Source organism: Meleagris gallopavo, chromosome 5, assembly GCF_000146605.3.
Source record: "Meleagris gallopavo isolate NT-WF06-2002-E0010 breed Aviagen turkey brand Nicholas breeding stock chromosome 5, Turkey_5.1, whole genome shotgun sequence".
Classification (NCBI taxonomy): domain Eukaryota; kingdom Metazoa; phylum Chordata; class Aves; order Galliformes; family Phasianidae; genus Meleagris; species Meleagris gallopavo.
The window spans coordinates 34,466,235-34,487,117 of NC_015015.2; the positions used below are offsets into that span (position 1 = coordinate 34,466,235).

The 20,883-nt window shown below is 37.2% G+C and overlaps 1 protein-coding gene and 1 long non-coding RNA gene across 2 annotated transcripts in view; both read left to right on the plus strand.

Moving 5' to 3' along the window:
* The window catches only part of LOC116216678, a 16,298-nt gene extending 13,318 nt beyond the window's left edge, over positions 1 to 2,980 (plus strand). The window contains exon 3 of the long non-coding RNA XR_004159937.1: positions 594 to 2,980. This is a non-coding gene — a long non-coding RNA (uncharacterized LOC116216678). The remainder of the gene's footprint in view (positions 1 to 593) is intronic.
* NPAS3 (neuronal PAS domain protein 3) overlaps positions 1 to 20,883 on the plus strand; it is a 552,805-nt gene that overhangs the window by 326,583 nt on the left and 205,339 nt on the right. Inside the window, exon 5 of the mRNA XM_031553767.1 lies at positions 594 to 688. Coding sequence (XP_031409627.1) covers positions 594 to 688 — 95 coding nt within the window. The remainder of the gene's footprint in view (positions 1 to 593; positions 689 to 20,883) is intronic.

Sequence of the window (20,883 nt, forward strand, 5' to 3'; positions counted from 1 at the left end):
TTGTTACTTTTTGTTTTTTTTTTTTAATGCCCTGCACTCATTCAAATGCTGTATGCTTTGTATTTTAAGCTGATGATCTCTAAGTGCTGTGTCTTGATCATCTCTTAATGTTGAGAATAGAATCAGAACAAGAAAGTTCTTCATTTCATATGAAGAATTTTGTGATGTTGACATCATGTAAGTGACAAAGAAGTGGAGTAGAACCAAACTGTTGACCCCTTCAGTTTCTCCAAATCATTTTTTAAACCGACATCAAAGATTTTGTAACAGTTCTGCTTACAAACGATCTAAGGATGTTCAAATATGATGGATAAAGCAGTTGTTTTCACACCATAGCAAATAAATAAAATTGTTTATTTAGCTATAGAGACGGAGATAAGACTCTTGTCCATTCATGACTGATTGCTATAACTGACTTTGTATTCTGAATCTTTTTATTGTGAATCCCAGTCTTCAGATTCAGTTCTTAATTTAATCACTGGTTGTTTCAGGGTACTGCTTTATTTGAGGAAAGCCCCAAGAACTGAATTATTTGTGTTGTAAATAACCTGATATGCATTCCCTAGTTTGATCACTTTTGCTTCTTTCAACAGGTTTGATTGGATTCAGTCTCTGGCCATTTAAAAACTGCCATATAATCAATAGAGAAGCTGAAATACTGAATGAGACTGATGAGAAAAGATTCTTGGTAACAAAATATGTGTAGCATTTTCTTTTAGGCTCTTTACATGTAACTGTGCAATATGACAATTTTCTGTTGGTCATGGGAGCCTGTTTATAGAAGTGTTCTTCAGTACCTGTCAAGCTTCTGTTATTTACCTGGCATAAGCATGTGAAAACGCACATTGTAGAATGAAGTTCTACATGCTAGTCATTCCTTCTACTGTGTAGAGTTTGCCCAAGTGTATATTGTTTTTGCATGAAGACCGTATTATAAAATAATCATTTTCATGTGTCATAAATTCACCATCCCTATGACAATAAGCATTTTTTCCCCCAAGATATGAGTTAATTTAAGTAGTCTTACTTCTTAGTAGTCATTGTGCTAAACACTTGGATGCTGTGCGCATTATGTTTTCCTGAATTCATTTTGTTTGCTTCTTTTAACATAAAGCCATTTTCTCTGGCCAGCTCTACCAGTCTTCTCCCTTGTGCTTTGGCCTTGGTCTGTTTTTCTGTGTTCCTCTAATGACATATTGATCACATTACTGCTGAGAAGTGGAGGACTGAAATATCATGTAAACATGTACATTTCTTTTTCATAATTTGCGTCAGGGATTATACATGGAAGTTTAACTGGCTTTGAAATTCAAGCGTTGTCAGAAATTCTAAATCCACAGACGTAGACGTGGGGGACAAAAGTCACCCCGTTTCCTACCCTTGGACCAAGACCTGCTGTATGGCTTCAGCGTGGTATTACACACCTTGTGTGATGCCAGCTGCATTACTCAATCCTGATTGGGGTGAGGAAATTTGCGGGGGGGGGGCGGACAATGAAAGTCCCGATTTAGTGCCAGTGAGGTGCTACTGCTCTTCTCCAGCCTCTGGGCTGAGCTGGCAGGCAGGTGTCACCTGGCTTTGAGAAGCCTTCTTACTACTTATTAGCATCTGATCTGTTAGCTGTTCCAACATGGTAGTTGTAGCAGATGCATGTGGCAATGTATTTCTGAACTCCTAAGATCTGATGAAATAGATTTTTAGCAGAAAGTCTGTTTTAGAGAAAAGGCATTAATATCTCACTTTGTCAGTGTTTGATTCTGCATAATCTAAGACAGGCACTCAAGTTGAATTTTCTTTATTTGGTGAATTTCTGTTGAAACAGGAAAGCCATGAATATTTCTGTGATTTGCTTGTGGAAAAATAGGAAAGGAAAAAAAGGAAAATACTTTTCATGAAATATTGTGCAAGTTATGCTGGTTTATATAGCATTTATGAGGTAGAAAACAAAAGTAACATTTTTAGCCATTGTACTTATTAACAGTGTTAACTGTATGACTCTGTTCTGAAGACAAAATAAAAATATGCAAACTAAATAACAATAATTTTAAAAAACACACACAAAAAGGAACAAATGTAACTTGAAGTCATATAACACACACAAAAAGGAACAAATGTAACTTGAAGTCATATGATGAATTTCTAGTCGTTTTCGTGTTCCCAACTTTTCACTCCAAAATATTGCAAGCATAATTGTATAATGTTTGCGGAGTAAGTAAATACCAGGTACCTGCAATGAGTGAAAGAGAAAAGAATGTTTTCGTACTGTATCTTTGCTGTGTGGTCTGCTTTTTAATCAATAAGCAAATTCTGAATGCAGGCAGATAATTATTTATCCTTGAAAAATATATGCAATGATAATTGGAATGCTAATGTTTAACCCCTGGTGGTGTTTGTGACAGTTTTTTGGAGAAGATTTTTGGAATTTCGTTTTGGTCTCATGTTCAGATGACTGGTTTTGGTATCTTGGACATAAATATCTAGTTGTTCCCATTTTAGGCCAAGTGTGAATTTTCAGATTTACAGATTACAGATGTTAGGTCTTTCTTATTCAGTGCTGGGTTTATTTGTTTCTGATAGGTCAGATAATGGTTTTCAAGCTCCTTTTCCACTCTTGAAAGGTCTTTGGGGCACTTAGCCTGCATTATACCTAAGAGGTCTGAGAGTTCTTCAACAAAGAAAGAATTTCTAGATACCTTCCTTCTGGATGTGTCAAGGGCAATAAAGACAAAAGACTGATGTCTCCTTTAACAGCTTGATAAGTATCTCAGGATATTCTGTGAGAATCAGTGCTGTTTCTAACGTGTACTGTATTCCCATTCAGCACAATATGGTTCAATGTGTATACTATATGTGACAATGGTGAAGACTTATCTTTGCCCTCAGGGCTGAGTGCTGTAACACTTCTCAAGTGATAGGTTTGATAGAAATGATGATTCAGAGGCAATGATCTGCTAAGAAGTCACATTAAATATGTGTGAGAATTAAAAACATGGGTCTGTTTTTATCTTCATTTTTGTTTTGCAAGTTTCAAAGCCGCATTTAATTCTGGTATCAAAATCCTTTGTAAGGTAAACTAAATCATTCTCGTATTGACCATTTTTTCATCTTGTTCTATTGAGGCATCTTCCCAGCTGAGTTCCTTATTGAATTGTATTTCTATGAGGGTATTGTAGGTTAGCAGAGCATTTTTATGATACACAAAAGAGGTGCTTTCTGAATTTCCAATGCCTTGCATATTGTTCCCTATAGAAGAAGCAACTCTGAAAGACAGAATAAATCAAAACAGAAACAGTTGGCTCTTCACTTGCTGCTGTTATTTTTCCTTAAGTTTACATTTCCTAGGGTGGTTTATCCTGCCTAAATTTTTAGTGGCTTAATAAATGTATAATTTCCAGAAACCTTAGACATTCTCAGCTGCTTCACAGAGGACTTTATTTCATTAATGGAAACAAAAACATAATTTAATACTAAACATGTCAAATGCACAAATGGTGCTGTCTGAACACTCCTAAATTCTGTGCTCAAAGTTAGTTTCTGGTGTCACGTAGTCTTATGATAAATCTGGTAGGGGGTAGCTCTCATAATAAAAGAGATTTTCAACTGAAGTTACTATGGCATGCTATTAGTTTTTGTTCAGCTATTGATAAAGTTTAGACTGGAAAAAAAATCTAATTGTTAGCCCTCAGAATGCTTTCCTGTAGTGTTTTTTTTTTGTTGTTGTTGTTTGTTTGTTTTTTAATCAGTGTTCCATGCAAAGACCCCTGTCTGAAATAACATAGATAAAGCTGATAGCCCATTTTGGTGCAGTTTGACAGGAACAGAAGGACCAAAGCCCTGTCTCGGGGCTCAGAACAGAGCACTTGTCTTTAACTGAATTTTGTCATTCTGAAACTGATTGGAATGCTTAGCTGTTTGCTGTTCACACAAATATAATCGAGCACAGATATGCACATCTTCTTTTGTTCTACATCTTCAAAGATTACTTTTTTATTAAAAATATATATAATATGATGGATATATGATGATGTAAAGCAGTAACACTGTTCAAACACCCCATGTTCACTCACAATGTCATAACAGCAGAACAGCAGTCCTGCTGAGCATAAATTTGGTGGGGGTAAGACCATTACATTTATTTTACTATGAAGCGCAGGAAGATTTTCAGGTGTGCTTCCTGAGCTGAAAGATCTGTACGCTTTGCATACTGTTAGATCTACTATTTAAGAATTATTTTTACTTCTCAGTTTAAAACTTAACACATTTTAGTATTTGACAGTAAAACAGCTTATGAAACTATGGAAATAAGGAATCCAACACAACTCAGGGAACACAGGATGTTTTAAGTCAAAATGAGATTAGATGAGGAAAGAAAAAGAAAGATAAATGCATGAGAAAGGAAAGTGTGAATTTTTACTGTTGTTCACTAAATTGTGTGTTTTTGTACCCTAAATACATACTTGTGTGTAAAGAGACCTCTACAGATCATAGCACTACTGTGCCCTCTCCTTCTTTTTCCCTAAGGTTAAACTTCTGAGATCTAGAATTAATTTCTTCACTCATGACCTTTCATAACAATCAGGTATAAATGATTTTCTTTCACTTATATCCATGCCACATTTTAAGGTTCTGTAGGTCTCCAGCAAGAATTATCAGTTGATAAACTTACACTATCTCAAAGTCATTTGTAAGCAATGAAAGAAAAAATGAATATAGAAAAAATGTAGTTGTCATTTTTTAAGTGAAATATTTGTTGTTCTTTTCAAACAACCTTTAGCTTGCACAGTTTTTTATGCATTTTTTTTTTTCAACTGAGAAGCATGGGTTCTTTCTAAGGATTTTTATTTCTTTCTAAGTAAAGAGCTGCTAATAGTATATTATTATTACACTAGTCGTTATAATAGTCTTGTCAGTACATATACTCACCTTTCTCAAACTGAATCTGTAAAATAATGAGGGAAACCATTGGTGAATTAAACAGCTTGTTAGTCATGGAGGATGGTTGGACTGAATTCTCCAGAGGATTAACATAGAGAGTAGCAGCAATGAGATCAAGAAAAATCAAGTAGGCAGATACTGAATATATATATTAAGGCATTCTGTGAATGTAGTAGAGGAAACAGTTTCATTTTAGTGCCTTGGTAATTCAGTAACTTTCCTGTCTGGTGTCTGGTCAGAATTTAGTTTAAATGAATTAAGCAAATTGTTCTGGACAGTTAGTTACAGTGGATACTATAATATCTCACCGAGAGCAAAAAAAGACGCTGAGGTATTACTGTACTACACAGTACAGCTTCTTTTTACAAGCTGTATCTTACACCCTCCATCTATAAAACAAACATAACATGAAATGAGCATTTGTATTTTGGTTCTATATCATATACATATTTTCAGTATTCTTGGAGAGAGTGAAACCCAGGCCATTTTCTTTTTTTTTAATTTTAAGAGTACTGCAGTGTCACCCTCATTCAGGGCTTTTATCAGGCTTTTTAAATAACTTTACTTGTCCTCCAGCTTACATGCCCCCTATCTTCCCTGCAGCTCTTCTAGCTGTGACCCTTTCTGCTTTTCTGTGACAGTGACGAGAAGACAAAACTCTCAAAGAGTTCTCCTCATTCATTGGGAATTTCTCCTTCCTACCTGCCTGAGCTTCCTCTATCAAAACTTAAATTTTGGTATTTCATTATTGCCCAGAGAGCCTGTGGTGTCACAAACCTGTGCGGATGCATTCCTGTGTGACCTAATCTATGTGTTCCTGCTTCGGCAAGAGGAGTGAACTAGATCTTTCGAGGTCCCTTCGAATCCATGACATTCTGTGATTCTATGATTATTCTTTGGCTTTCTCTCATTAAGTCTCAGTAAGGTTTTCTTAATACAGATGTAGGTCCCTCTGAAACTACTGCCTCCTACTTATTTCTATGGAAACTACAACAGATATAAAGAGCACAATAACACTATTTGATACAGCAAATTTTCAGCTACAAAACACTCTTTTTCAACATAGTCGCTCACCATTAGCTATGCATTTTTGCCAGTAATGAACAAGAACTGAATGTCACACTCATAAGAATCTACATGGCTGTCCAGAACATGGCTTGTCTTTCGTGTCACTATTGCCTCTGCAGAAATACACCACCCACCACTTTACTGTGCTGTTCAGTCTCCTTAAATGTTCAAAAACATCAATGACTGTCACTGAGTGCCTTTTTTTCTGCATTTAGGAATTCAATGACAAACCTTTGCTTCATATACACTTCCATGTCAGATACCATTTTGTCAGACTGCCCCTCTGTTGCCATCTATCCCACAGCAACAAAATGTAATGGGATATTGGGAGGAAGGTTCAGCCTCTACTGCCATGCCAGTAACATCTGCCTCTGAAGTTGTGGGTCAACATAGAAAAAAAAAATAAAATAAGAGGCATTATTTTCAGAACAGCCTTTGCTATTTGTTATTTGTTAAGGAAGTAATACAGTAATAATCTTGTATAATCCAAATTGTCATATGTGATTGTTAGAGAATAACTAACAATATTTTGCTGCTTTATTAATAGTGTTGTTTGCCTGATTATGTTGTAAACGTAGTTTTCAGTATACCATTTAAAGTACTTTCAGCATGTTCTGAATAATTTCAAAGACTTAATCTTCCTTTTAGGAAAAAAGTAGTAGAATTCCTGTATTAACCACCTCTTAAAGAATGAAAAATGTGACAAAATGAAGTATCATCTAATTTGAGAGAAGACAGGTTTATGTGACTGTAAGTGGGATAATTGTGACAGGTACAATTACCACAGTCAGTCTTCACTCAGAAGCTTCATGATTGATCAGAGAACCCAAGTATGCTCCTACTCCAACAGAGTGCAGTAGGAAATCTCTAGCTGTTATACATTGTCCTCAGTAGTATCGGAACTGAAAGCCAAATAGTTAAACTGAGAATACTATGGCAGATTTTATGTGACTTCTACCTCATGGTCATTTTTGTCTGTTGCTGAGTCCAAACACCTTATAATGGAGTCAGCAGTGACTGCCAGCTCTCAGTGCAAGTGAAGAATCTGGAACGTATCTTTCTTTACAGACAGATTTTCAAGCCCCTACCAAAATCAGGATCTGTGCACGCAACAGTTATTTCCACTAGTTCCACTGGTGCAGATTGTGTCACAAGACTCCTTATATTTTGCATTATTGAGCAAGTTAAGAATTTATGTACATTTTTGCATGACCCAACAACTCACATTTACTGTAACTGTTCAGTGAGGTCTTAGTTTGATTGCATGAGAGGTGTTGATTCCTGTTGCTTTGGAAGAGTCAAAATGCAGCCCAAATTATGAATTTCTGCTGTCAAAGAAAGGAGGACATGTCTGTGGATATGTAGAGAGCGTATTTTTCTTTTGTAGCAACTGTGTAATTTGGACAAAGTCTTTCCCTCTGACTGTGGGAGAACAGGATGTGGCTGATTGGCACAAATGATTTTTTTTGCACCGTATATAGATTTAAAAGCATAACTACTTCTCTCCTCAGATGATGTTAAAAGAATTCTAGTGTTGATAGTGGTAATAAAGACAGTTCTGTGTATTTAACATTGCTGAAACAGATTTCCCTCTCCTGATTGAAATTTTAGGAAATTATTCTCTTCTCAGATTGTCTTTGTATGTTCTAATTAATGTGTTTAGGGCTTGCTAAATATTGGTCTAACATGGAAAAAAAGATGGTCCTGATATCGCACACAAGATAGAATCCAGTAAAATCACCCTACTTCTCCTGAACTAGATAACGTCAGCTGCTCGGTGCTACTATTGAGGTTGATATGCTACATAAAGCAGAGCAGTAATTAATTATTCAGATGTGCAAGTTTATTCTATGCAGAAGATGGTAGTAGAACTGGTAGTAGAAATTGAAATTAAAATTGTTTGTGCAGGAAAAAAGATGACTGTAATAATGGAACTAAAACATTAAATCATGGTTCGGCAAGAACTTGAACAAATCCTCAGAATCCAAACAACTTCAAATTTCAGTCATAAGTCAGATTCCATATAAGCTTTACGCTAGGGGATCAGGCCCAGTCATCATGGGTTTACGAACGGTAGATCCTGTCTGACAAACCTGATTTCATTTATGACAAGGTGACCTGCTTAGTGGATGAGGGTAAGGCTGTTGATGTGGTCTACCTGGACTTCAGTAAGGCCTTTGACTCTGTCCCCCACAACATTCTTGTGGCGAAGCTGGCTGCCCACAGTTTGGATGGGCATACGCTCTGCTGGGTGAAACACTGGCTGGATGGCCGGGCCCAAAGAGTTGTGGTCAATGGAGTTAAATCCAGTTGGCTTCCAGTCATGAGCGGGGTCCCCAAGGGCTTGGTACTGGGGCCGCTTCTATTTAACATCTTTATTAATCATCTTGATGAGGGGATTGAGTGCACCCTCAGTAAGTTTGCAGACAACGCCAAGTTTGGAGGGAGTGTTGATCTGCCTGAGGGGAGAAGGGCACTACAGAGGGATAGACTGGATTGATGGGCCAAGATTAACTGTATGAGTTTCAATAGGGCCAAGTGTTGGGTCCTGCATTTTGGTCACAACGACCCTGGGCAACCCTATAGGCATGGGGAGGAGTGGCTGGAAAGCTGCCTGATGGAAAGGGACTTTGGTGTACTGATGGACAGTCTGCTGATATGAGCCAGCCGTGTGCTCAGGTGGCCAAGAAGGCCAATGGCATCCTGGCTTGTATCAGGAATGGGGTAGTGAGCAGGACTAGGGAAGTTATCCTGCCCTTGTACTCGGCCTGGTGAGGCCTCACCTCAAGTACTGCATTCAGTTTTGGGCACCTCAGTACAGAAATGACATTGAGGTGCTGGAGTAGGTCTAGAGAAGGGCAACAAGGCTTGTGAAGGGCTTGGAGAATATGCCCTATGAGGAGAGAATGAAGGAACTGGGGCTGTTTAATCTGGGGAAGAGGAGGCTGAGGGAAGTCCGTGTTGCCCTCTTCTAATATCTGAAAAGTGCTTACAGCGAGAGTGGGACTAGTCTCTTCTCGCTAGTGACAGGTGGCAGGACGAGGGGAAATGGCCTCAAGTTGTGCCAGGGTAAGTTTAGGTTGGATATTAGGAAACACTTCTTTACAGAAAGGGTTGTTAAGTCTGGAATAGGTTCCCCAGGAAGGTGGTTGAGTCACCATCCCAGTATGTGTTTAAAAGCTGTTTGGATGTGGTGTTCAGGGACATTATTTAGCGGAGGGTTGTTAGGGTAGTATGGTTAGGTCATGGTTGGACTCGATGATCTTGAACATCTTTTTCAACCTGAGTGATTCTAAGATTCTTTGCTGAAGGCTGCAGGAGAGTTGGTGACCATCAGGCCAGAACTGCAATATCTGCTGGCAAAATTCGGACACTTCTCTTACAGCGTTGCTCAGTGTAGCTGGTATAATTAAGATGTATGGAACAACTCATTAAAATGGTGACAGCTTTTTGTATTTCATAGTTGAGGAATTAGATGAACTATCTGGAGATACAAATGAGGAGATCATTTATATCATTTCATTGTTTCAGTACCCCTTCTCTCCAATTGGAAGAATGTTCATGAAGCATTCTGTCTTTTAAGGGCATGCTGAAAAATATTATGCTTAGATGATTTTAAAAGAAAAGATTAGTTTCAGCTATAACTTCCCTGTGAAGAGAATCTGCTGCCTTTTCCCCTTTAAATATGGTAGCAGGCTGTGAGCACAGAGGAATATATCAGCTGTGTTTGTGGATTTCTGTTTGTGATACGTGTGCTAAAAAGCTTTCAGTTTTGTATGGAAACATCTGGATACAGACTATTTTTGAACAGAAAACATCTTTAGCTTGTAAAGTTCATTTAAAATTTGTCAGTTTTTTTGTTTATATTTGCCAAGTATTCCTAGAATTTTGGATGAAGATTCTTTTTAAATTTTGGAAGCTGAAACAATGAAAAATGAGTAAATCATTTGTATATACAATTTTTAGGAGAGAAGTTTCTGAAACAAAAATATTTATGATTAAATTGAAGTTTTAGATGGCTTGCCAGTTCCCTGCAACTCAGGGCTTGCTCAGGCCAGTGGTTGTGTGGCTTTGAGTCATCCGTTGCCACAAACTTTCCTTCAGGTTCTGATTTCAGTTGTCCTGTGGGAGCAGGAATTAGAGGAGAACTCAAATGACAGTTCAGTATTAAGTGGGGAAAAAAATTTTTGCTTAATTATGAAAGCAGTAATATCCCATCTGTACTTTTAACAATACAGATTCCATTTAGTCAAAGACAGCTTATTCCAGTCCAAATCTGGTTTTGTTTTTGTAAAGGTGTTTCCCTCTTCTGTCACCAGAGAGCTACAAGCAGCATTCAGTGGCATAGGGTTGCTTTCCCTTCTTGCAAAAAAAAAAAAAAAAAAAAACTACCATCAAAAAAATAATCTCCATCCCTTCAAGAAAACAAACAAACCAAACTAAAACAACAATGAAAAAACACACCAAGAATAAATAGTCTATCACTCATCATCATTTTCATTTTAATAGGAAAACTGTTTTGTTTGTAGAGAAAGAAAAACACACATGGGGCAGCGTGTTCTGAACTGTCAGGGTAGAAAAATAAAGTTCCAAAGGAAAAGCAGCAATTTAATAATTGTTTCCACTCCTAAATTGTATTCCTGTATGTGTAATTCCTGAATGTGTAAAGTCCTATCAGCTTCTGGGAACTCTTTCTAGTGGACTGGAAACTTCAATATTTAACAGTACGTATTTATTAATAATAGTTAGAATTGACAAACTGCTGAAAATAGCATTTCTTTTTGGAGTAATAACAGAAAGGAGTAAGTGGATTCAAATCATGCTCAGAGGTGTCTAAACAGAGAACTAGGAAAAAAAAAAAAAGAACAACCACTGACCATTGCTGACCAGGAAAAGTTTTTATAAACCTTCCCTCGTTATTTCATATTAGCTTTGCTGGCAAATGTTTTTTGTCATGCAGCACCTTTTTTCTTTTTTTTTTTTTCTCAGATAGAAACAGCTTTTTTAATTTTTGTAAACTGTTAAAATTGTGAGTTTTACTGCAGGATAAATTCATTATGATGCTGTGGTGCTACTGAGTTTTACATGATACTACTTCAGAGGTTTATCTCCGTTGGTCATCAGTTTTGTACTTCTCAGTGCACCCGAGGTCCAAGCAGTGTATTGACGCACACCTTATCACACTCTGCTGCTACAATAGAACCTAGCTGAGAGGCTTGCCAGGCTAGTCTGCATAGGCTGATATTAAGTCTTCCATTAAGTGTGACAGACTGGATTACTGATATTAGAATTGATGATGGATGAAGAAGCTGTACAGAGATGACGTTGCTCTAAGTTTGTAATACTGAGATTAGAGAGTTTTGCTCTTTAATGTTATAATAATGGGCATTTCCTAAAGATAGAGAAGTAAAGATTAAATTTTGTGCCTGTGTGTGTGAGGAGTTGGAAAGAAAGAAAGCTTAAGTTCAAATTAAGGTTTCAGAAGGTGCTAAATATGTTGAAACAAAAATAGAAAGCTTTTTCACCTCAAATTCATCACCAAGCACAGAAGGATGGTTTTATAATTGAGAGTGTCAACTTTGCAGTACCTGTCACTTTATCTGTCTGCAATATGCCATACACATTTATGGTGATGTATAAGTAATAATAATAATTTTGTGCTTGAGGCAAAAGATATGAACTTTGCCAATCCTTTTCATACTCATCTTTGACACAAATTTCTTGTGTGACCCAGGGACAAATAAAATTTCTGTACCTCGCTGTGCAAAATATCATTTCTTTCTGAGGGATATTGAGAGATTTTGCAAGTGCTGGAAAATTGCTATATGAGACTGAGTTAAGGATTTCCCAACAGCAAAGTGTTACATTTGCTTCCAAGACTTCATGGGACACTTTCACTTCTAGCACTGGTGGCAGGTGCTGACTTCCTTCCATTTTGTGGTTGATCACCAAAGCCCCCATTCTGTTAACAGATTTTATTCACATGAAAGTTACAACTGAAAGTTCAGAAAGTAGGTGTTGTATAACAGATTACAGGGATGTAGAGGACATCTGTCCTGCTCAGTGAACAGGCCTTGGAACAGATGTCTCAAATTTCTTCAAATCCAGAACATGCTGTCTATTTTTCAGTAATAAACAAAATTTTTCCTCTTTATCACTGAGCAACATAGTTTTATCTCTAATGCATAAAATATGTAAATTCTTAAAGCATCATTTTGCTCTTTAGTGAGTTTAGATATTACAAAACGGTTTAATTATAAAAACAGACAGACCTAGTCCTGGGACCTGTGCAGCTAGAAATAAATGTGCAATCAAAACTGCAATTACCTGCAGAATTTAGTGTAAACAGATCAGCAATCACATAACAAACACAGGCTAGTTTGCATTCTGATATGAATACAGTTAGATCCAAAGCAATTTTCCTTTATTTATCTTAGCTGCTCAGCATAAATAAAGCAAGGGCATAGAAGCAATTAGCATAATTAGAGTATCGTGGTCAGGCCCTGTGTGATTTCTAGAGACGTTTCACTTTAGAATTCTTTTTCCCGTACAAGAGTTTCCCTGAGCCACTAAAACATCGCTTTGGGCATTTTTGTATTTCAAATTTGCAAGTTGTCAGTTTGAAAAACCCTTGACATGCGGATGTGAGAGCATCTCACAGACAACCACAGAAGGTATACCCTCAGCTTTTCATTACTAGGAAGCTGGGGAATTTCCTTTTTCAGCTCTTTCTCATTCTTGACGTTTTAACCCTAGAAACGTCAGGTTTAATTATTTCAGGTGCCACCTAGCAAATCTAAGGGTTAAAAACAGCCTATTCCCCAAAAAGGTGCGACATTCATGCCACTTCAGGGGGTTACATGTGTAAGGAGAATTTCCAGCTTTCTGCAGTCTTTTATCTGCTTGTCTCTGTGAGCGACAGGGAAAAGATATTGTGTGGATACTTTTATTCCCAGAACACCGAGAACCAACTTTTCACCACTGCTTCTGACATTGTGATAGCATTCAGAGAGCTGAATTGATATCAAACTATGGATAAAATTCATTGCTTGAAATTTTCCAGGTAAGCAAAGTGTAGGGAAAATGTGAAGAATTTACATTTTATATTAGGAAACACGTTCTGTGTCCAGAGCATCTGGATGATAGGTGTCAGTTATTTGTCGACAAAATACCAGTTGTAGGCACTGAGGCCAGCTGCAAGTGCAGGAATGAAGTGAACATGGATGGGAAAAGAAAAGCCTATCTGTTCTTTTTTTTCCTCTAATTTTTCTTCTTTATTAATGATCATTTCAATACAGAAATAATGAAAGATGTATAATCTAGAGTGGTTTTCTTCCATTATAAATTGAAATTCCATTCTAAATTGAAAGGGTTTTTCAGTAGGAAATAATGGATTTCAAGGCCAGGTTGTGACATAATGGACTTTAAGAGCATGGGCTGGCTTCAGGCATCATGTATTCTGTGCAATTAATTGTTAACTAGTGAAGAGATTTTTATTATTAAATTATATATTCTATAATTTTTAAATTGTCTCTGTCAGTGCTTTGAAATCTCTGCCTCTCAAGCGAGAGAACTTGTGACCTCATTTATCACATTCCTCTCCCTATTAGCACGTATTATCAGAAGTACAAAAATAGGGAACCTAAAAGGCAGAATTAAAGCATGATCTATTGTTTAGAGGAACAAGATATTTAGCATAATCTGATATATTTTAAAAGAATGATGTTAAATGAAGAATTACAAAAATAACAATAGGTGAAAAGTCAGGAACAATGTGATCATTTGAATGAGGCCTTCACCACTCATGGAACTGCTTTAACTGCAGCCTCTTTGAGCCTTTCAGGATGAAAGCATCCCTCTCTTCCTGCCCTTTCATGCCCTTTCCATTGCTTCAGAGGCCTTCTACACGGACCTAAAGACAGTCAGTTTCACATGTTTGTCATTCTTTCTCTGAAAGTTAGAAAAGAAAAGAAAAGAAAAGAAAAGAAAAGAAAAGAAAAGAAAAACACTAGTTAAGTTTATCCAGGCCAAAACATTATTGCTCAGATGGTAATAATCCTGACAAATCAATACCAGTGCTGTAGGGCCTACAGAGAATTTGAATAACAAACATTCCTATAATTTTTCAAAAGAAAACACTTTAACTTCCATTCTTCCTTCCATCCTTCTAAATGCGTTCATCTTGCTGATTAGTAGTGATATTGGAAAGCCTAGCAACAGTTTAGTGCAAAATATTGGAAGACCCTTCAGGCAAGCAGCAGCAAAGCAAAACCACCTCCAAATACCATAGGTAAATCTATGTATGAGCTGAGGGGTGGCACAGGGACATAAGAAAAAAAAATTAAAGCTTAATAGTTAAAGGCACTAAAATGTCTCTTAATGCTAGGGATAAAGCAGCATGCTGTCTTTAAACTGAGCTGCTAGATGGGTTTGTTTATTCTTTCTTTCCAGTAATTTGCACAGTATTAGGAGTACCTTGAATACCTTTAGTAATTTTTTAATCTGACAAAGACAGTGAGTCTTTATAAGTGAGTGTACTTTGATTTCTCTTTTTTATTTCATATATATGTCCATATTATGTGTGGATATAAAAATGAGGGAGCAGATAAACAGATTGCAAGTTAGGGACTAGTAAGTTTTGCATCTACTCTATAGCATCTGTCTTTTCTATTGGAATCTAAGGAAACCTACAATCCAAGTGTGAAATTCCACTCTTTGCAGCAAACCAACACAAAGTCTGTGCTTTCATAAAATGCAAAGCTTTCTTTGCTGTCACATTTTCAATCAATTCTGATTTTTTTTATGCTTTTTCCATTGGTGCTTCTGTGTATCATGTTTCTTGTCTGTTTTTGTTTAATTTTTTTCTATCATGTACAGCGTAGGTATTGCTATACTGGGTCAGACTTGTGCTTCAGATAATCTGGTGTCTTGCCTACTAAATAGCCAGCAGTAGGACTTTGCAGGACTGAAAAAAAACATCAGAACAGGTAGATTTGAGTTAACCTGTTCTGTATCAAATTTTCCCCTAAGTCTTTTATATTCAAATGTTAGTTTAAATACTGGAACACAAAGTTAACATTGCAAAAATTGGTTGACCTGCTATACCCAAGTCCATTCAGTTTTTCTTTTTCACTGTGTGTGGATCTGTAGCTCCAAATAAAGAAGATGTGTGAGAGTAGAATCGGGTGAGTTGCTCCTTTGAATATCCCTATTCTGATAGTTTACCAGAAGAAAAGAAAATGTTGGAAATGGCAAAAGTTGTTGTTATTTAAGGCACTTGTTATTTCCCTGTAAAATTATGCCTGTGTCTGCTGAGCAAAATGTTATCTAGACAACCATACAAAAATTATTTTAGATTATATTTGTTATAGTTGACCCTTACTCTGTCCAGTATTCTGCCTTTCTGTGTTCCTATGCCAGGCAATGTAAAGATAGGGCTGTAGTGCACCAGAGGGATAGCTCTGACAGGCTTAGCAATCTCCTATTGGCTGCCTACTGCTTCAAAGATTAACTAGGTGAGAAGTTGATTTTTATCATCCCCCTTTTTACAGAAATTTTCGATTTAATAATTCTTGTTCAATGCACAACTAGTGCAGCTTGTTTTTTCATATATTGCCCAGTGTCTTAAAGAAATAACGCAGATAGTCATAATACTTGCTTAGCTGAATCTCCAGCACTGTTCCTTGGTTTCTAGCAGTATATAGCAGTACAGTTTCCCTTGGAATTAAGTTAACATGGTCATGATTATGCCCACTTTCCATTATCTACATTTGATCCTTAAAAATAGAAGATTGATTTTAACTTGGCCCCACTGCATTTAAATCCCTTAATAGTGTTGACTTGGGCCGTGTATGAGATCTCCTTGATCCTCATCCTTTTCGGTATTCAAGCTATTACACCATTTTCTGTCATCACTTACATACTTCTTTGGCAGGTGAATTGTGCTTTTGCTGTTCGTTCTCAAAAGTAGGGAACTTTCTTCCTTTTGACTCTGCAGTCATAATTAAATAAGTGTTTTCTTCTATCAAATGAACCTACACAGGTTTATCTGGAGTATTTCCCACCTTTAAGTCAGGAATGTCTGACTAATTTTATGAAGATGGCTAACAGATTTTAACTAGAATTTATGTCAAGGCCTCTCTAAGTATTGTTTTTGATATTCAATGTGTAGTAGAATTTCCACAGATGAAAAAAAAAAAGAGTAATCTGGGGTTTTGTCAGTGAATCAGAATGACAAATGCCTAAAGCATTCACATGCTGCAGTGGGTCTGATTTCTGTAGTTGTTGAACGTCTACTTTATTTGGATGAAATTAATGCGTGCTGAGCATGTATTGCATTTCTAGAGCATCACTCAGGTCCTTAAGAAGACAGATTTAAATCTCACTATAGCAAGCAATAATAGCAGCACTAATCTGGTAGAACATTTTTTCTGGTATTGCTCACACTGCAAATTATGAGAATGGATTATACACCCAATGTCAGGTAGCTGAAATAAAAACATGGGTGTGTGTTTACCCTTTAGGCCTTTAAGTTCTTTCTAACTTTTTGAATTTTGGGGCATCTAGTAGTTTGGCAGCTACAAATCTCAACCTGCCCTTCAGTCCTACGTACCCTGCTTCGTACTTCCTTACTTTGGATATCCAATTATACCTGCAAAATTAGGATCCTTATCTAGTAAAGTTAATTGTTGTATTCAACATCGATCAGTGAAAATAATGATGTGGACACTGCTAAGGACTACATCTTATTTCCCATTCTACAACCTCACAAGGTTATTTTGTAAATAAATTAATGTTTATGAAGTACTCAGATGCGGTTGTGAAGAGCATCGTTGTGAAGTGCATCGTAGAGAAGCTCAGAAGAAAGCTTTTAATTCTGTGTTCACTGCATGTTTTGCATAGAATGCAGTAAATAAAGCCTAGGGCCACATATTTACCACCAAAGAGGGAAAAAAAAATATCATATAGCTGTTCATTAAAGCAACATTATCTATCACGTGCAATGAATGCGGCAGAAATCCAGACACTGGATTTCTTTCTGCTTTGCAGCACTCAACTTTGCAGTCTTAGTCTTAATAGAATCAGAGAATCCTCAAAGTTGGCAGAGACCTTTAAAAGTCACCTAGTCCAATTCTTCTGCAATGAACAGGGACACTGTAGCTAGATCAGGTTGCCCAAGGCTTGGTCCAGCCTTGCCTTGAAAGTCAATAGGGATGGGGCATTCACCACATCTTTGGGCAGCCTGTTCCAGTGCCTCACCACCCTCACTGTAAAAGACTCTCCTAAATCCATCCTATTTAAGTTGGAAACCATTTCCCCTTGTTCTATCACAACATACCCTGCCAAATAGTCTGTCCCCTTCTTTCCTGATGATGAAAGCCACTATCTGGTCTCCTGGAAGCCTTCTCTTTTCCAGGCTGAACAGCCCCCAGCTTTCTCAGCCTGTCCACCTAGGAGAAAGTGTTCCATCCCTTGGATTATTTTTGTGGCCCTCCTCCGGACACATTCCAACAGGCTTCTGTCTCTCCTGTACTGAGGACTCCAAATCTGGACACAGTACTCCAGATGAGGCCTCCCCAGTGCAGAGTAGAGGGGCAGGATCACCTCCCTCAACCTGCTGGTCACACTTCTTTTGATGCAGCCCAGGATATGTTTGGCCTACTGGGCTGCAAGGGCACATTGCTGGCTCATGTCCAGCTTGCAATCCATCAGTACTCCCAGGTCTTTTTTAGCAGGGCTGCACTCAATTCTTTCATCCCCCAGCTTGTATTGGTTATGGAGATTGACTCAACCCAGGTGCAAGATATTGCACTTGAATTTGTTGAACCTCATGAGTTTCTCCTGTGCCTACTGCTCAAGACTGTCTAGGTCCTTCTGGATGGCATTCATGTCCCTCTGATGTATTGGCTGCACCCCATAGTTTGGGAGTGCACTCAACCCCACTGTTGATGTCATTGATATAGATATTAAAGAGTATTGGTCCCAGCACTGACCACTGTGGGACACCACTCATCGCTGATCTCCATCCAGACATTCAGCCATTAACCACTGCTCTTTAGATTCAATCCCGCAGCCCAGCTCTTTGTCCATTGAACAGTTCACATATCAAATCCACATCTTTCCTATTTGGAGAGAAGGATGTTGTGGGGTATTATGTCAAAGGCTCTACTGAAATCCAGATAGATGATGTCAATAGCTCTTCCGTTGTCCATCAAAGAAGTTACATCACCATAAAAGGTCACTAAGTTAGTCAAGCAGGATTTATGTTTGGTGAAGCCGTGCTGGTTCTCCTGTATAACTTTCAAGTGTCTTAGCATAGTTTCCAGGAGGATTGCTCCATGATCTTTCCTGGCACAGAGGTGATACTGAAATAGTTAATCCTTTTCTTCTTCTTCATTTCTCTGATCATAATTTCTTATGTTCTACTAACAAAAACAAGAAAGTCATAGAGATGGTATACTATTGAAACCAGCAAAACTCCTTGGTAGATATGTAGTATTAATTCCATGCATATTAACCACTTGAACTAATAGAATAACTAAAATAAATGTTTGTTCAATCTATGTGTTCCAGCACAAGAGGAGGAGAAAATAATTTGTCAATTTGCTGATAGCAGAAAAATGGTGGGAATCCAAATTCATGAATGCCAATACAAGTTTTGGAGGGAAATCTGATGTAGTGGAAAAATCTCTCTCAGTTCTATTTCAGTCTATTCTATTCCCTCTTCTTTTTTTTTTTTTCTTTTTTTTCTCCTTCTTTCTTTTTTCTTCCCATTTCTAGAAATTCCTAGTGCCTCTGCTTGTTCAACCTGGCAGTATTTCCAACCAGCCTCATTTCCATTCTCTTTATTAGCCCTAATCCTTTGCATGTGTCCCATCTACATGACAGATCTAGCTCCAATTTTTTTAACTCCATCGTTGCCATGTTACTTCACAGCAAAACATACTCAGAGTCCTCTAAATTTTGACCTGATGATTTGAAGGTCTATTGTCAGTTTATGAGAGTAACTCCAATCTTCACGTATTCTAGATTAATTACTTCTGTCATCCCTATGTCCATTCCTAATCCCGCTAGTGTTAACAGCGACTCAATAGCATATATATTTTGTGTACGATGACTAGATGTCTTTCCAAAATCACATTAAATTTATTTCATTATATAAAAAGATCAATGCCTACTGTTCCCAATTCATTCTTATTATAACTGGGTCACCAGGCTGAATCCTTTTTAGGGAAGCACGTAGCTCGTGTTGTATATGATAGCCTGGAAAGTGTTGGCTAACAAATAGTGCAACAATGTCAGAAGGAGATGTGGCTCTTTGATACAAATTCCTTTCCAAATTGCACCAGTTTAGCACTGATTAACTCATTTCATTATAGTGCTGTCACTCCTGACGTCCACAGGAATAAATGAGTAAAACCAGGAGCCTGAATATATTTCTATTGAATGTTTACACACCTACCTTAGCAGTCTGAAATAATATTCATAGCTAAAACAGATTTTAGTCATTCTACATTGATCAATGTGGAATATAAAGTTCACTTTAAAACAAGCAATAAATACTAAATACTTGATGAGTGTTAGAAAAAGGGAAGATTGTAAATGCAGTCACTGTTGTGTTTATTTTGTACCAGTGGACAGGTGTATGGACCTACAGAGATCTAGATATTGCACTGGGACTGACATATATATAGATAATTATAGAGACATGCTTTTTGACCTTTATAACTACGAAGAAATTTATAGGAAAGAAAAATATATATATATGACTGTTCAAATACACTAAAGGTTCATTGACATTTTTACATTGTATGGCTTTTCAGATATTGCATCCTGAAGAATAAGCAAGGGTCTTGAGGAATGTTAGCATGGTACCTGAATGTCTTCAGCTAACCTGGAGACTCATACATAAATTTCTATATTGGCATTATATATTCATAATGTACCAAATGACTTCTGATGATGTTAACATAAATAGGAAAGTTCTTGTCTCACCCAGAACAACATATTTCTCCTAACCTCTTTATTACTTTTAAGTATTTCTTGAAGGTCTTTGGAAAGTGAAAGAATTTGTTTTGACAGCAGATTTTTATACTGGACTATCCAGTATTTCCTGCTGACAGCTGACTACTGTTGACCACTGTTAGAATATAGTACTTTAAGAATGTTTTCTCTTGACTTACATACAAAAGAGTTTTTCAGCATTCTGCGTTGGACTGCCAAGTCTGGACAGATTCACACAGCTAAAGTGTTTGAGCAGTATTTTTTTTTAAACACTGCAGAAAGCATGAAGTAATTTTTAACAGGAAGAACAAAATGTTCTGTAGGTATGTCCAGAGGGATTCTCTTGTAAGAAGATACTATGGGAAAATTTATCATTTGATGCAGTCTAGCATTTTCCAGAGGTAGTATCAGTCTTTGTAAGCAAAGAATAAGTTATCCCTGGCAGGAATGTGTTCATAATATAAAAGCTGGAAAAAAGATCCTTCACAGGAGAAGAAATTCTTCATCTCTGACTCAGTTCAGATGTTGATGAACTGATATTTGTCCTTTCTTGTGCCTTTGCCATGTAGACTGCTCTTGAGAAGATATGTTATTTTTTCTGGCACTGTTGGTGAACCAAATACCTTTTTGATAGCTAACTCATATATTCTCACAGTAGTTCGCAATAGGCTGATGTTCTTATGTTCTTTCTGTGAAACATTTTACTGGAAATGCAACGGAACATTATTTCCCTGGTTTTGCTTATGTCTGCTCTAGTTTTTCTTGCATATTTTCACTTTTTCATTTTTCCTGCCTATTTTTCATCATATTCAACCTTCAAGAAAGGTTGATCTTATTCTTGTACCCTACCGTGCCCTCCTCCACTCCTTTTTTTTT